This window comes from Vipera berus (genome assembly GCF_964194415.1).
Source record: "Vipera berus genome assembly, chromosome: 2".
In the NCBI taxonomy this organism is placed as follows: Eukaryota; Metazoa; Chordata; class Lepidosauria; order Squamata; family Viperidae; genus Vipera; species Vipera berus.
In genome coordinates, this window is record NC_138203.1 from 269,847,965 (window position 1) to 269,865,313 (window position 17,349).

At 42.5% G+C, this 17,349-nt stretch overlaps 1 protein-coding gene across 1 annotated transcript; it reads left to right on the forward strand.

The window, feature by feature from the left end:
* Positions 1-4,109: 4,109 nt before the first annotated feature.
* LOC308662064 (tumor necrosis factor-like) lies at positions 4,110-8,626 on the forward strand. The gene is made up of 4 exons (XM_081317482.1): positions 4,110-4,876; positions 5,643-5,673; positions 6,471-6,536; positions 7,376-8,626. The coding sequence occupies exons 1-4, from the start codon at positions 4,697-4,699 to the stop codon at positions 7,789-7,791; spliced, it is 693 nt and encodes a 230-aa protein (XP_081173608.1). The 5' UTR covers positions 4,110-4,696; the 3' UTR covers positions 7,792-8,626.
* The last annotated feature ends 8,723 nt before the right edge of the window (positions 8,627-17,349 follow it).

Sequence of the window (17,349 nt, forward strand, 5' to 3'; positions counted from 1 at the left end):
AAAAAAGTAAGAGGACTAAGCCATCTTAGGCAATTGGAGGAAGTTGTAGCAAATTGCTTTATCACACATACTACAAATATAGAATAAAAACCAAAATAATCAATTGTAAAATCACTGTAACAGAAGTCCCCTCTAGACTAAGTGGCCCATAACATGTAATAATAATATCAACATTTATAAGCAGTATACTGTATAAGCGATAAAATATATTTTGTTTTTTTATTTATATTACGAGGAGCCATTTCTCCCCAATGGGACAAGCCTGCCACACTTGTACCAGCAGAAGAGGCCTGCTATGGATCCCATCCGCTAAGGAATTGAAGCAGAATAACAATAAGAGTTGGAAGGGACCCTGGAGGTCTTCTAGTCCAACCCTCTGCTCAAGTGGGAAACTCTATATACCGTTTCAGACAAACGGCTGTCCAATCTCCACTTTTGGAGCACCCACAACTTCTGGAGGCAAGTCGTTCCACTGATTAATTGTTCTCAGAAAGTTGTCAGAAAATTTATCCTTAATTCTAGGAAGGTGAGGTCAAGGAGAAGAGCCTTTTCTGCTGTGGCCCCATCTCTGTGGAACATTCCACTGGAGGTGAGAACTGCACCCTTCCTGTTGGCCTTCCAGAAGAATATTAAAACCTTGCTGTGCCAGCTGATCTTGGACCCCAAGAGGGGTACTCACTGCTGGAGGTGGCTGACAGGGGAAGAAGACCTCATCTCTGCCCCATCCATTTCTTAAATCTCTTAGTTGCAGTTTTAGTACAGTTTTTAATAATATTTTGTTTTAATATTTTAATTATGTTTCACCTTTTATAACTTGTAAGCCACCCAGAGTCACCCTTTAGGAGACATGGGAGGCATAAACATTTAACAACTAACTAACTAACTAAAATAAATAATAAAAGATTCAAAGATTGTGCTGTGTTTATTACCTGCAAAAATTGGAATCATGCAAGCCATGGCATCCCTTTAAACTGTGGAAGTGAAAGTTGGACTGTAAAGAGACTGATAGGAAGAGTATTGATACCTTTGAATTTTAATGTTGGACAAGACTCTGGAGAACACTATGGACAGCCAAACCCCCCCCCCCCAAGTGATGGATCACTTCACAAATCAACTCAGAGTTCCCTCTTGAGGCACAAATGACCAGGGTCAAATTATTCTACTTCTTTGATTGGAGAGGGGTTAACAGTATGTATGTGTACACATACTGTGTGTATACAGTATGTGTATACATACTGTACATCTCTATGGTGTTCCAAATTGCTAGTTTCCTTTTGAGAACTTTGTATTGAGAACTTAAGGTAAAACAGTTGAATATGGATTAATAAATGGTTAACTCAGGGGGGAAAAACCCACCCAAATCAGCCAAAGTATAAAATGGAATTCACAGAATTTTCTTCCTCAACAATTCTGGTTTCACTTTCAAAATCCAGCTTGGAAACAAAAAAAATGAAGTAGTAACTATTCCTATTTCTTCAGCCAAATCATGAGGTAAGAAAGGAATAGGGGAAAATCCTCTGGTGAAGTAATTGAAGTAGAGAATCAGGGATTTTCCACACCGGTAAACCCATACTGAGCAAAATATATAACTTCTGCACCCAAATTTTATCTCTACAGATTTCCTCCTCAGACAAATATTGCAGAAACGGATGCTCCCGTGATATATGTGGTCGTTGCCTTGTCACTATTAGGGGGGCATTAGTATGGGGCAAGTACTGGATATTTCACTATCACTCAAGTTTCAAGATGAAAGGAAATAATTTATATTCTCAATTACGTGAGACAGAATGGTTTGGTGTAAAGACAGAATTTCTGGCCTGTGGCAACTTCAGGTTTATCTGGACTTCAATTCCCCAAATTCCCCAGCCAGTATGGATGCCCTTAAAGAGATGGGTTATAGATGTGACCCAGTTCATATGGTAGGTCTTACATTCTAGACATAAATGATTAGTGAGCAGAAGATGGTGGGATGCAATATTGCCATACGATGATAATCAGGTTATCAATGAAACCTTTTGGATAGATTCTCAGCAGCTCCAATCAGCATTGGCCTTTGCAAATAAGATTGCATACTAATCTCACTTAGAAGATTCGACTAATTTAGCCTTACAATAAAGAAGAATTAACTCATCTGGCCATATTTCCTGCCTCGTATACCTGGCAAAGCTGACAGCAAACTTGCAAGATTGAAAATCTTAACTCTCCGTTGGTTTCTTTTACATCCTGAAAAAGCTTTAAGCCTCTTGTTTTGCCCCACCCACTATCCCCCTGAGGGCTATATGCTCTCTTATTTGACCATTGCTTAGGCAGCATTTTTCCCCTCTCTCCCAACGTCTTTCCCACATACCATTACACGTAATCCAATCTAACATATAGAAGTCTGTTTCAGAGGCATAATTATTTTTTTTTGGGGGGGGAGAAAGTTTGGTTCTCTCAATGGCTCAGATGGAGAAAACACAAAGAGTTGTAGTATTTTTGTTCTTAATCAAGGTAATCATTCACCAGGAAACTAATGAGAGATTGAAAGCTTGTCAATTTTTATAAGTATCCATTCAGGCTATTCAGACCATGCTTTGCTAATGTCATTTTTAAGTCCCTATAAATTATGATTAGAGGGTGAGCTATGCTGAAAAGTATAGCAATGGCAAAAGTACTGCAATTTCCACCCCTTTTGGTGGAAATATCCTTGTCAAATTCCAGAGTGTTAGATTAGAAGGGAGTTGCACAAAGGGAAAGATTACTAGCCGTGGCCCTTCCTAATGTGGATAACAGCTGATGTCCAGGTATGGGAGTTGTATAATAGACACATTCACTGAATTAATAAATGTTCTTATTAAGGGGGACCAGCTACCTGGTGCACCTCAGAATATTTATATATTACTCAAATTTATAGAGTCACTCATGTGGATGTTCAGATGATGGAATTTAGTGGAATTTATTTATATATTTTGATTTTAGGAAGGCTCCTAAATCACTTTGGAAGGCTTACGTAGTTTCAATATAAACGCTTTTGCTATCCCCCCAAGGCACAGCCGTGGTCCAAAAAAATCAAGGTGCTTTCCACAGTGTTACGATCAAAATTCCACCCATTCTAAAACAGGCAGATCTTTGATCATGGATGCCATCTCGACTTACTGGATCACACTCTCCAGACTCCCCTGCATCTATTCTAGGGATTCCTGTGTTTTTTTGGGGGGGGGAATAAGCACATTTGGGATTCTGAAAATAAGTTTTAGGTGTTTTCACCAACTTAGGAGAGGATGTACAAAGCACCAACTTATCTGAATTTTTTTTTAAATTCCATTTATATCCCGCCCTTCTCCGAAGACTCAGGGCGGCTTACAAGCTTAGCAGTAGCCTTCATTCTATGTATATGCCTGCTTATTAGGGCTTTCACACACACCCCAAGCGGCATTATTACAAAGTCAGCTTAATTGCCCCCAACAATCTGGGTCCTCATTTTACCTACCTCGGAAGGATGGAAGGCTGAGTCAACCTTGAGCCTGGTGGGATGCGAACCTGCACTAATTGCAGGCAGCTGGTGTTACCTAAGGAGGCATTAGCCCACTGCTCCACCATGTTGACCAGTTCCTTGCATGACCTCTGCTTCTTAAATGGTGATGACTGTCTCTGGTTACAATTTGTCTTTTTTGGGGAATGGGGGGGTATGTCCAAATAAAGTAGCGGCAGCAGTGAAGCATTTTTATTTTCTAATGAAGTTGATTGGAACCCTTGAAGACCATAGAAGTGGTTATGGGAGACAGTGCTTTACCATTTGCTGACTCCCATTTTTAAAATGTTAAAAAAAAGAAACGAAAAGAAAATCCGGGAAATCAGAAGCTGATGTGCACCAAGGAAAGTGTTGCCAGCGTATTGATATCAACCGGCACCACATTGGGCACATAATGTCGTTTCTCCGCTTTCCTCTGTCACCTTCCTCACTTTATCCAGAAATACCTCTGCAAAGGAAAGAGTTCTATCAGTGAGGCAGATGCCTACAGATACTTCTTTTGAAACTCCTTTCCTATTATATCCCTGCTGTCTGTTGACTTAGCCAGGAAAAGAAAGAGTGAATTTATTTATCACACTAATTAAATAACCCGCTTTTCCAGTTTCACGGACAAACCCGGCCAAAAAAGAAAAGGGCGGAGTGTCCGTTTGCCACCTAAAAGTACCAACCTCAGATTCCAACACGTTTCATAGGCTTTTCTGTAACCGTTTCCTCTTTCTGCTTTTTTCCTCTTGCTCATGAGTTGCTAGATGTGGGCGGGCCTTTGCAGAAGAGTTTAAAAGGAAGCTGCCACAAGAGCGTCCAAACAGTGAAGCCTCCTCTGTATAAAGCTGCAGTGGCTTCGAAAACAAGAGCAGAAAGAAAGAAGGGCTAAAAGAAAAAAAGAAAAAAAAAGCAAGCAAGGAAACAGCAACATCCCTCAGGTGAATTCCAAGGAGGCTACAAGTCAAACCAAACAGCTAAAAGAACTCTTCTTCATCTGCCAGAATCAGCTACTATTAAGTTTTTCTTTGACCGACAGCTGAATTTTCGAAGCAGTCTGAATTTTCAAAGCAGTCTGAAATCAGTTTTGGGGGGAAAAAAACAAGGGAGCTTCTATTTGCCGAAGGAGAATCAAATTTTTACTGGGTTCCCCATCACCACCAAAGAATTGCACAGCCTTTTTCTGAAGCACAGCCATCCACAATGAGCTCTGAGCAACTGGTGCAGGATGTGGAGAAAGGCAGTATAGTAGTAATCCGTGAACCCTCCCAGAAAAATAACCACTGGAAGTGTCTCAGCATCTGTTCCTTCTTGCTTCTAATTGGGGCTGTAACCGTGTTCGCCCTCTTGCAACTGAACGCATTTGGATCATCTGAAAAGGAGGTTAGTAACATAAGATGGGTGAAGAGTGAGTTGCTTGTCGTGAACTTTGCAAGCAAGTGATCCTTCACTTTAGGATGATGAAAAGTTGAGTTAAAAAAAAATTTCCTAAAGAAAGGAAGAGGAAAAAAAGCCAATAGCTCTGTTTGAAGGAGGATGAAAATGATGATGATGATGATGATGATGAAGTTGAAGATAATATTGCACATTATATAGTAAATTAGCTTTCCCCCCAGAAGTTCAACACTTACGTATTTGACAGTTCTAAGAAGAAATAACGGAAAGCTGATGGTTAACACTTTTGGCTTAAAATATTCCCAATATTTAAAAGATTAGATAGATGATAGATAGATGATAGATAGATAGATAGATAGATAGATAGATAGATAGATAGATAGATAGATAGATAGATATTACTTTTCCAAAATATTGTATGCAACAATTAGTTGCTGAATCAGTCACTTGTTGAAGGCATCTAGAATTAGCCTGTAGGACTAATACTTGTCAATCTTTCTGGAGACCAAATGGATGATCAGCAATCAATATCCATGGGCATAGTATAGTTCATAAAGAATGCCTATTTCTTAGTTTCTATGTGCTTGGAGGGTTTTTTTTCTGTTAATCTTATATTTCAAACATGTTTATTTAGTAGACAGTTATACTGTATCCCTGCCATTTTTTTAAACAATTAATACAATAATTGCATTGATAATAGTGGTGGCATTACTGCATTGTCCTTAATCGTTTCTTTTTCCCATTTCTTTTCCAGAACTCTAAACTACAGGGAAATTCATTTTCTGGTAAGTATTTCTAATCAGTGTTATTTTCTTAGGATTTTTTTCCCCAACACACTAGTAATGCTCCATAGATTTATTACTATCACTATCTTATATTCCTTCATTCCTATACAGTCTTGATATTGACTATACTGATTGGGAATAGCCAGAATTGAGACATAGTCCAAAACCAACATATATCTATTGCTAAAAACTTAATTATTATTTTTTAAATCCCATTTATATCCCGCCCTTCTCCGAAGACTCAGGGCGGCTTACAATTTAAAGCACAAATCAATGTGCTTAGCAATAGCCTTCATTCTATGTATATGCCTGCTTATTGGGGCTTTCGGGCCCCCCCAAGCAGCATTATTACAAAGTCAGCTTATTGCCCCCAACAATCTGGGTCCTCATTTTACCTACCTCGGAAGGATGGAAGGCTGAGTCAACCTTGAGCCTGGTGGGACTCGAACCTGCACTAATTGCAGGCAGCTGGTGTTACTTAAGGAGGCATTAGCCCACTGCCCCACCAAAGCTCTTAATGCTTAAATATATAGAATTGCCATCTTCCTAATTCTTTAGGGAAGGTGATCAAAAGGCAGGAATGCCCCACTGAATTAATTGAAAAGATTCAATTAATTAATTGAAGAGATACAACTCAAGCCTCATAGTATTTGCTTGTCACAGGCGGTTTGACTACATTAATTCTCTACCCACCGATAGAAAATACAATCTAAGTGTTGATCCACTCTAACTATGACAAAAGTGATTGATTTTGATGCATTATCTGACACTGTCTCTCTCTTTTTTTATTTTTACAGAACATCTGCCTGACACAATGAAAGTACAAGCCTTGAGGTCTGGAAAACCAGCTGCCCATGCTATTGGTGAGGAGACATTTTAAATAGCTTGAAAGGGGTTGCTGGAGATGGGCTTCACATTTAGATAATATGCGCGGGCTTTTCTGATTTGATGAAAACAAAACTCTTGGAAAGAAGAAACATTTATGACATTCTGCAAAGAGGCAGCATTTTGAGATAAGAGGCCATTTCAGTAACTATGAGCTCCTGCCACACTTGAATGGACTATGCCCAACAAGAAGCTGTTGGATGAAACACAGACCTTAAGATGAAAGAAAGGGGAGGTTTGTACTAATAATTTGGACTTGCCTTAATTTGGCTATGGTTCTCTCCAATCATCTTAGACTGCTCTTTAGTGTGTGAGTGCTTAAGATGAGAGAGGGTGGTCAGTAAAATGTTATCCAGTGAGCTCCAGTCTGCAACTGAGTCTTCCATAGCATAGAATATCTATCATGAAAAGCTTTTACTTAAGAAAACATTACAAGCCTTGTTGAAGTTGTCCAATGCAGCCTTTCTCCTATAGGAGCAGTGACCAAATTTGGAGATGTCAACCTTATGCACACATTGGGTCAAGTCAGGTTGCCTGAAGGATTGCCAATCAGGACCTGGTTTTGTCAAGGCATTAAATATATCCTAGTTCCACATCAGTTTCCCCCAGTTTGGCACCCTATGTTTCATACTACAGCTCCCGCAAATTCATGGGCTATCTTAGAAGCCACAGGATTGTGAAAGCTGCAGTTGAGCATACCTGGAAGGCACCTGAGGGAAATTGTGACTCAGAAACAGATACAGAATAAGGAATTCATTCTTCTTTAAGTTGACCAGTTCCTCTTCTTAATACTGATTTCTTTTTGTTTACTTCACAGCTTCTTCCCATCATTCACCACAACTGAAGTGGACTACAGAAGTGGTTCCTTCCATTCTGGAGAATGGCATGCGGCTGGATGAAAATGAAAACTCCCTTATTGTGCCTTCTACTGGATTGTACTTTGTCTATTCTCAGCTTTTGTTCCACAAAGACCACTGCAAAAAGCCTCTTCTGCTCACCCACAACATCACCTGCTGGTCCTCAGAGTTCAGCTTCGAGGTAGAATTGCTAAAATCCATTAAATCTGTCTGTGAAGATGCCTCCAACCATAAAAAACTGTGGTTCGAATCTATTTATCAAGGGGCTGTCTTCAAGCTGAATAGAGGAGACCGATTGCTGTCCAAAACAAATCTCCCTGAATTTCTGGACTTTACTCATTCAACCCAGATTTATTTTGGGGTCATTGCTATGTAAGAAAAAGACTTTATCATAACAACCGCATGTTCGTAATTCATGTACTTCATGTATTTTCATGGTTTTTTTCCCCAGCTTATAGGAAGGTCCCCAAAACGTATTTGTAGGCAGGCAGTATAAGCATCATTAGTGTGAGTCGCTTTTAAATGGTCTAAACTTTTTATTTATTAATATTTATTTATTGAGCTTCAAATATAATCTTGAAAATTCAAGGCTTTTCCCCCCCTGTGTCGGAGATCCTTGCAAAAAGAGACTGCACTTTTACAGGCAATGAATGCATACACGTGGAACAATGTAGTTGATTCCCCATTAAGTGGGTTCATGTTGATGAACCTGTGTTTGGGATATTGTAAAATGCTTGTGTGGCTATCTCCAAGCAGGATTTCCATTCCTTTGTCCCCCAGTCTAGGTTAAGATTTGAATATTTACATATGTGTGCATATATATACACATATATACTATGTATATGTGATATTATTTGATTGTGCTGATTTAATCATGTATATTACATGAATTATCCTGAATTTTGGGGAGATGATAATATTGGGCTATGGATCCTGGTATTTTTTCCTCAGCTAACAGTACAGTCCCATCCAAGTTTATTTGGAAAGCTCCTAACATTCTTTCTTGGATTGTACTGTTTCAGTCTGATGTCGGAAAGTCTGACATTTTTGGTATTTCATTGGCACCTTACAGATTTTCTGCAGAAATGCCTTACATTACTGTACAGGGTTGCCATGAAAAAAAAGTTTTTTAAGTATTATAAATATATATTTTACTAGCACATGGCTTATTTATTTATTTATGTATTTATTTATTTGCCTATTTATTCTGTTCTGAATCTCTGCTCAGCAGAAGATAGAGACATGTACCTTGGCTTGACTCTGTATTGAAAGATCTCTTTGAATGAGGCCAAACAATAAAATGAAATTTTGTAATGGACTGCATCTGCTCAAAGAGTTGTTCTGTTTGGTTTGATTTTTAATCCTGAGTGATAATAACTTCAGTCTGAAGTCCAAGAATCCATCTTTAGCATCCAAAGAACGGATCCAAGAAATATCATAAGGTACAATCAACTCTAAGTACTTCTTGAATATTACAGTATTGTAGAGGGATGAACAGATGGACTCAATTTAGCCTCTCCACAATAATAGCTGGCTTCCATTGGCCCTATTGGACATCCTGTCCCTGTCTTGTTTGCCCCTCCCCATTCCCCAATTGATACTTATACATGCTAGGCAAACACAACTTCTCCTTCCAAAATAAAGGTAAAGGTTTCTTCTGTCCAGTCATGTCCAACTCTAGAAGTTGGTGTTCATCTCCATTTCTTAGCTGAGGGAGCCAGCATTGCCTGAGAATGCTTCCATGGTCATGTGACCAACATTACTGTACACTGAGACATATGGAATGCTGCTACATTCCCAGTGAAATAGGTACCCAGTGGTACCTATTTATCTACTTGCATTTGCACAGTTTCAAACTGCTAGGTGGGTAGGAGCTGGGGCAAGTAACAGGAGCTTACCCTATCACATGGTGTTCAGGTCTTAAACCTGGGCTGCCAGCTGACAAGATAGGCATTTTTAATGCTGAGCCATCACACTACCACAATGTTACTAACCTATGCCATTACACTGCACTCCAAGATAACTCGTAAATTGAATAAACATGGCTGCAAGTAACACTCCCATACCTGTGACCCAAACTAACCCTTGTTGCAATATGACTCCTCTCCAAAATTCCAAAGATACTAACATAGCTAGTCTGTAATAACAATGCAGGACCCTGTAAGACTTTTGAGGCTGCAGAGTTCCAAGCCTCCTGGCAAACTCCAATTTACAAGACTCTCAGATGGGCCCTGTCCTCTAAAAGATGGTAGAGGACAGGAAGGCCTGGAGGAATGTTGTCCATGGGGTTGCGATGGGTCGGACATGACTTTGCAGCTAACAACAACAACAACAGATGGGACCTCAGTGGATTCCAAACCACAATTTCCAAGACATGACTCAAAGAAACCAGGATATGATGAAATGTCACCTAGCCAACTCTCTTATCTGCAGAAGGCTGGTTGACTCAGTTGAGATGCCTATTTAATTTTTCAGAGCAGTCCTTTTCTATGTCTTTCTTAGGCAGGACATCTTTACAGGAAAACCTGACCATTTATAGCAACTTGCTTTCTGCTAGATGACTCTGAATCTCTACAACAGCATTTCTCAACCTTCACAACTTCAAGATGCATGAAGTTCAACTCCCAGAATTCTCCAACCAGTATGCTGACTGGAGAATTCTGGAAGTCCACAGAAGTTGAAGTTTACAGATGTTGAGAATTCTGGAAGATGAAGTCCACAGCTGTTGAATTCTGAAAGTTGAAGTCCACAACTGTTGAAGTCCACAGGAAGTCAAAGTCCACAGCTGTTGAATTTTAAAAATTGAAGTCCACAACTGTACATGGCCCTACAAGTAAATTTGTACTTCCAACACTCAGGAAAAAGGTGTGAGGAGAAAGTGGAACATCATTGACAGGAGAAACGGGACAGAATGACCATATCTGAGAATCATATTCTCAGATCCTTAAGGGATTTTGATTTCTCCAACCCTTGAATGAGTCTTCCCTGCCTCATTCCAAGGGTTGTGATGCTGAATCTAATGGGATCCATAAAGGGAAGTGGATGTATGTATGTATGTATGTATGTATGTATGTATGTATCATCTATCTATCTATCTATCTATCTATCTATCTATCTATCTATCTATCTATCTATCTATCCATCCATCATCTACCTATCTATCCATCTATCAATTATCTATCTATCCATCAATTATCTATCCATCCATCATCTATCTATCCATCATCAACCTATCTATCCATCTATCAATTATCTATCCATCATCTATTTTATCTATCTATTTATCCATCCATTATCTATCTATCTATTTATCTATCTATCATCTCTCTCTCTCTCTCTCTCTCTCTCTCTCTCTCTCTCTCTCTCTCTCTCTCTCTCTCTCTCTCTCTCTCTCTCTCTCTCTCTCTCTCTCTCTCTCTCTCTCTCTCTCTCTCTCTCTCTCTCTCATATCCTGCCTTTGATTTAAGAGCTCAAGGTAAAATATAATGTATAGTACTCTCTTCTTTTGTATTTCCCTACAAGTATAACACTGTGAGGCAAGTTGGAGTAAGACAGTGGCTGACCAATCACCTAGCGTCCATCTGTGGCCCAAGGGAGACTACAACCTAGGTTTTTACATTCTCAGTCCCTCCACAACCCCATACTGGTTCTGAGGCTGGGAGAGAGTGATTAGCCCAAAAGATCTACTAAGGCTGAGGGGGAACTCCTGAGTCTCACCACTAGACCCCTCTCTCTCTTAGACTGAGAGGGACAGACAGACCCAAAATCTCCTGAGGAGAACTTCCATGGCCCAAGTAAGACCAGAACTGGGTCTGCCCCAGTTTTAGACAGCATTTTTATTGTTAGACCACATTGGCTGTTGAGTTGTAAGAAAGGGAATGGTTCAGTGTTGTCTATGGAATCTCTACAATTGAGGGCAGAGTAGAACGACTAGTATACTCTGATTCTGTACACATTGATTTACTTTTCAGTGCCTGGACAGGGAGCCTTGCGTACTGAAATTAAGCTAAGAAGGGGTTTATCAGACTTTTTTTTAATCCCATTTAGTTATATATTGCCAAAGTTTTAGTTTTAGTTTTAGTTTCATAATTAAATAATCACAGCAGCGTGACAAATAACCAGAAGAGATGGTCATTTAATGATCAGAGGAAGGCCCCAGATATCACATTCTTTTGAAGCAGCAAAGGGTGTCCTAGCTGCAATTTTCCACGGTCAAGAACAGTAGATTGCTTGAGTTCTCTTTTACACGTAGTCCTTGTTTTATGACCGTAACGGAGCCAGCCCATCGCTGTTGTAATTTGTGACAGTCATAAAATGGGTCAGTCATGTGATCAACTTGATTTTATGACCTGCTTGCAGTGGTTGTTAAACAAATCACTGTGGTTGTTAAAAGAGTCATTAAGAAAACCAATGGTTCACTATGGGCACAGTTTTGCCAAAAATCAGAAGTAAATGGCAGGGTTTGGCAAAATTGTTATAAAATGCAGTCCCATGACCATGAGACACTACAGTACAAATGGCTATAAATGGGGCTGGGTTGCTCAGTGCTGGAAGTGAGGTCATGTGACCACAGAGAGGGCAACTGTTGGAAGTTCAAATCTGGGTTATAAATATCCCCCCTCCTCCTCCGCCCCCCCCATAGATGCATTGGAACTGAATGGTCGCTAAGCAACCTATACACTAGAATCATTCCCTTTTAATTTGTCTCTTTTTGTATTTGAGAGCACCACGGGCAAATTATTTGGATTAAATTGCAGATGTCCTCCTCCCTTCCCTTCTTTTTTTTAATTATTCTTTTTCAATTTTTTCCACCACATTTCCAATTTTAAAAGCCCCAAAAAACTGATCTGGGCCCTTCGTTGCTGAACATGTTATCATTTCCTGGATTTTTAGGCTTCATTATTGACATTTTAAAAGCTGTGGTTAGTCTTTTGAATGTGGCGGTCTAGGCCTCTTTTTTTTTTTTAACTTCAGGAACACTCTTTTTAAATTTTCTTCTTGCCCAAGGCGGGCATTCCTTTGGTATGTAAGAACTTGTCATTTCAGTGCTAAACAATAGTGTACCTATTTTAAAGTCCTTGAATATACTTGCAAGCTTTAAGAAAGATACAAACCCAGCAATGTTTTCTATTGTTTAATCAGTGTCTTTTATTGTTTGATCACTTGCCTTTCTGTGGTATCACATACACTGAATGTATGTATCATTCCAGTAGCTCAGAGGCTGCCACAAAGCAGAGGGAGTCAAGCTATTCTTCAAAGCACCTGAAGGTAGGATAAAAAGCAATGGATGGAAACTAACCAAGGAGAGAAGCAACCCAGAACTAAGGAAAAATTTCCTGACAATGAGGACGATCAACCCATGGAGCAGCTTGCCTTCAGAAGTTGTGGCTGCTCCATCACTGGAGTGTTTAAGAAGAAATTGGACAAACCATTTGTCAGCAATGGTATAAGGTCTCCTGCTTGAGCAGGGGGTTGGACTAGATGACCTCCAAGGTCCCTTCCAGTTCTGTTAATCTATTCCAGGGGTGTCAAACTCAATTTCATTGAGGGCCGCATCAGCATTGCGGTTGCCCTCAGGGGGCCGGGTGGGTATGGCCAGGGTGGGCGTGGACTACAGGGTGGGCGTGGCTAGAGTGCGTATGGCCTACTGGGTGGGCGTGGCCAGCTCTACATCGTTCGCATCAAGGGTGCCTATGGGGGCCTGGGCAGGAGTGGGACAGATCTGAGGGTCTCTGGCAGAAGGAGGGTCTCTGGGCCAGGGCCAAGGCAGTGGGGGCCGTTCCCTCACTGTTTCCAGGATGGCTTCACAGGCCACATGAAACCACTTCGCGGGCCGGATCCGGCCCCCAGGCCTTGTGTTTGACATGTCTGTTCTATTCGTTTCTGTACCCTGTAAAAGGACTTGACCCAGTGCCTTTTGCTATGTCTGAATTACTTGGTGGTTTGTATTTTCTAGGGACGCAGTGGCTCAGTGGGTTAGGACGCTGAGCTTGTCGATCAGAAGGTCGGCAGTTTGGCGGGTCAAATCCCGAGTGACGCGTAACAGAGTGAGCGCCTGTTACTCGTCCCAGCTTCTGCCAACCTAGCAGTTTGAAAGCAGGTAAAAATGCAAGTAGAAAAATAGGGACCACTACGGTGGGAAGGTAACAGCGTTCCGTGCGCCTTTGGTGTCTAGTCATGCCGGCCACATGACCACGGAGACGTCCTCGGACAAGCGCTGGCTCTTCAGCTTTGAAACGGAGATGAGCACCGGCCCCTAGAGTCGGAAACGACTAGCACGCATGTGCGGGGGAACCTTTATCTTTACCTTTACCTTGTATTTTCTGGTGGGCAAAGAAGCCCCTTTGCAAAAGGAAAACTCTCTCTCTCAAATTCAGGCATCAAATCCTTATCAGCTCCAAGCCAAAGGCCACACTATGAGTTAATTAGTCATGCTGTACAGCAGGGGAACTATTCCACCGAGTTTTTCCCACCCTGGGGATTTCCCTCAAATTCAGTCACTATTCTGTAACCCCAAAGACTTTCAAAATGGCAAATGATAATCGTCGAGGATTTATTTCCTTTCTCGGGCTGACACTCGCTTTTCTCTAGTTTTATTTTTTTTTTTATTTTTTTTTTAAAAAAGAGTCTCACGATTAAGCAAGTTTCCATTTCCCCCTCCAAATGAAATCACAGCAGAAGTACAAATATCTCATTTCACTTCTTAGGGAAGCGTCCTTATGTCAAGAGAAAAGTAGGCAAGCATTAATTTTGCGCTGCCTTGAGGAGCAAGCCTTAGTCAGCCTCAGTAACAGTACTAAGAACCATCTTGTCCTTAATATTTCATGAAGGCCTTGTTAAAGAACGTGATTGGTAGATTCTTTTGGCTTCTTACCCTCTCTAACTTCTGCCTGATAGGGGAAAAAAATACCAGTCACTTTCCTTTAGGTGTGATGGGATGGGATTGAATGAATGAAGTCCCATCCACTGTTTAACAAAATAACAGACTTGGAAGGGACTATGGAGGTCTTCTAGTCTAGTCCAAGCAGAAGACCTTATACCATTCCAGACAAGTGGCTGTCCAGTCTCTTTTTAAAAGCCCCCAGAAATTGAGTACCCACAACTTCTGAAGGCAGGCCATCCCACTGGCTATTTTTTTTTCACTCTTAGGAAGTTTCTCCTTAATTCCAGGTGGCTTCTCTCCTTGATTAGTTTCCATCCATTGTTTTTTGTCTTGCCTTCTGGTGCTTTGGAGAATAGGTTGACCCCCTCCCCTCTTCTTTGTGGCAGCCCCTCAAATATTGGAATACTGCTATCATGTGGTTGGGCTGAAGGGTTTGAGATTTCTTTCCCATTCATAAGTGATAGGTGGGTCCCTGGTTCACAGAAGCTTCACCTGGGGGCTTGTCAATTAAGCTATGTTCAAGAGCCTTGGTGGAGCAGTGGGCTAATGCCTCCTTAAGTAACACCAGCTGCCTGCAATTAGTGCAGGTTCGCATCCCACCAGGCTCAAGGTTGACTCAGCCTTCCATCCTTCCCAGGTAGGTAAAATGAGGACCCAGATTGTTGGGGGCAATTAAGCTGACTTTGTAATAATGCCGCTTGGGTGTGTGTGTGAAAGCCCTAATAAGCAGGCATATACATAGAATGAAGGCTATTGCTAAGCACATTGATTTGGGCTTAGATTGTAAGCCGCCCTGAGTCTTCGGAGAAGGGCGGGATATAAATGGGATTTTTTTTAAAAAAGTGTCACGGTGTGACGAGGTTCTTTTTTGATCTGGAGGCGGTACTGTTTTTGCAAACATGGCAATTGACACAGGGGGGAAAAAAAGGAAGCTTAATGTCTATTGAGATATCATCCAGGCCATGGATGTCTCAAAGATGCTTTTCCAAAAGGCAACTGGACTTTCTTGTTTTCAGTCTGACCAAACTGAAGACGTTTCTTGGATGAGAATGTTTTCAAAGTTTAAAGAAACCCAAGAAAGTCCAGTTGCCTTTTGGAAAAAGCACCTTTGGAACAGTGGAGGCTTTTTATGGTTTTACTATGCAGAATAAGATTATTCGCAGCAGGAATTTACAACAGGTACAAAGAACACAGTCCCAATGTTCACCTGGTATCAGGTTTCCCGCCCAGAGATTATTGCTCCCTAGCACTCCTGCTTCCCCCCTCTTTCTCCGGGCTTGACAAAAGAAAGAATGAAAAGAAAACAATAGCAATTGCAATTGCACTTAGACTGATATACCGCTTCATAGGGCTTTACAGCCCTCTCTAAGTGGTTTACAGAGCCAGCCTAGCGCCCCCAACAATCTGCGTCCTCATTTTACTGACCTTGGAAGGCTGGAAAGCTAAATCAACCTTGAGCTGGTCAGAATCGAAGTCTTGGCAGTGAGATTAGTTAGCCTGTAGTACTGTATTCTAAACAATATGCCACCACGGGAATGGGCTGGACTTTCCCTTAGTGCACAGGTCGGCAACCCGCGGCTCCGGAGCCACATTTAAGCTGTCTCCTGCGGCTCCCAGCCGCCTCTCCGAACGGGCAGTGGTGCGCGCGCACCTCTTCAGAGAGTGGCACCGCCCGTTTGGAGAGGTGCGCACGCACCTCTCTGAACGGATGGAGGTACGTGCGCACCTCTCCAAAGGTTTGGAGAGCTACGCGCGCACCTCTCAGAATGGGCGGTGGCGCCGCCCTTTTGGAAAGCTGCTGTGGCCCGTTTGCAGAGTTGCGGCCTTCTGCAAACGGGTCTGCAAACGGGCCGCAGCAGCTTTCCAAAACGGTGGCGGAAGGTTTGCAAATGGGCGGCACCGCTGCCTGTTCGGGCAGAGGTGCGCGCGCACCTCTTGGAATGGGTGGTGGTGCCGCCCGTTTGGAAAGCTGCTGCGGCACATTTGCAGAGCTGCCGCCTTCTGCAAACGGGTCTGCAAACTGGCTGCGGCAGCTTTCAAAACCGGCAGTGGCAGGTTTACAAATGGGTGGCGCTGCCGCCCGTTCGGGTTCGGGCAGAAGTGTGCGTGCACCTCTCCAAAGATTTGGAGAGCTGCACGCGTACCTCTCCGTTTGCTGCTGCGGCCCATTTGCAGAGCTGCCGCCTTCCTCTGAAGGTGGCAGGTCTGCAAACTGGCCGCGGCAGCTTTCCAAACCGGCGGTGGCAGGTTTACAAATAGGTGGCGCTGCCACCCGTTTGGGCGGAGGTGCGCACGCACCTCTCCAAAGGTTTGGAGAGCTGCGTGTGCACCTCTCCGAACGGGCGGCGGTTTGGAGGTCCTGGGGGCGGCTCCGGCGGCGCCCGGGCTGAAGGCGGCGGCGCAACCCAGCGCCCGTCGCCGCGCAGGTGCCTCCCGTTTTGCGCATGCGCAAAACATTTTGTTTTTTGTGCATGTGTGTGCGTGGACGCATGCGCGCACACATTTTGCGGCTCCCAATTGTGTGTGTGTGTGTTTGTGATGGAACCAGTTCGGAGTGGCTCTTTTGCTTTTTCCTGTTGCCGACCCCTGCCTTAGTGGGCCCAAGTATGCCAGGCTGGGCTCAGCAGAATACCTGCTACTTCTCTGTTGAGGAAGCACTTGTCTTGGGTGCTTCCCCAGGGACCTCCAACCACAGCAGATCTCCTCCTTCCATTCTGGGGTCCTGAGTGAAGCCACTATCTGCAGCCGGCTGAGTCCCTTATTCCTGTTCTTGAATAAAGCTCTCGTCCCTCTGGGTCCTCACTTCCCTTCTTCCAGGGAAGCCTTTCTTCTCCCTTCCCAAACAGAAACCAACAATTGCTCTGCATGGTTAACTTTTCCCTCCAACGTCTCTCCAGCCACTCTGTGCTGGAGAGACGTTTTACTCTTTTACTCTTCTCCCCTCCCCTCATCAATTTCAGTTTTTAGCTTCTTCAGGCCCACTGACTGAGGATCTGTTGTCTCCCAGGGTTCTAGTCTCCAACATCTATATACTGGGCTGGACCAATGGGA

Coding starts and splice junctions, on each gene's coding strand:
- LOC308662064 (XM_081317482.1), top strand. CDS start 4,697: ATGAGCTCTGAGCAACTGGTGCAGGATGTGGAGAAAGGCAGTATAGTA. Junction 4,877..5,642: donor TTGGATCATCTGAAAAGGAG/GTTAGTAACATA, acceptor TTTCTTTTCCAG/AACTCTAAACTACAGGGAAA. Junction 6,537..7,375: donor ACCAGCTGCCCATGCTATTG/GTGAGGAGACAT, acceptor TTTACTTCACAG/CTTCTTCCCATCATTCACCA.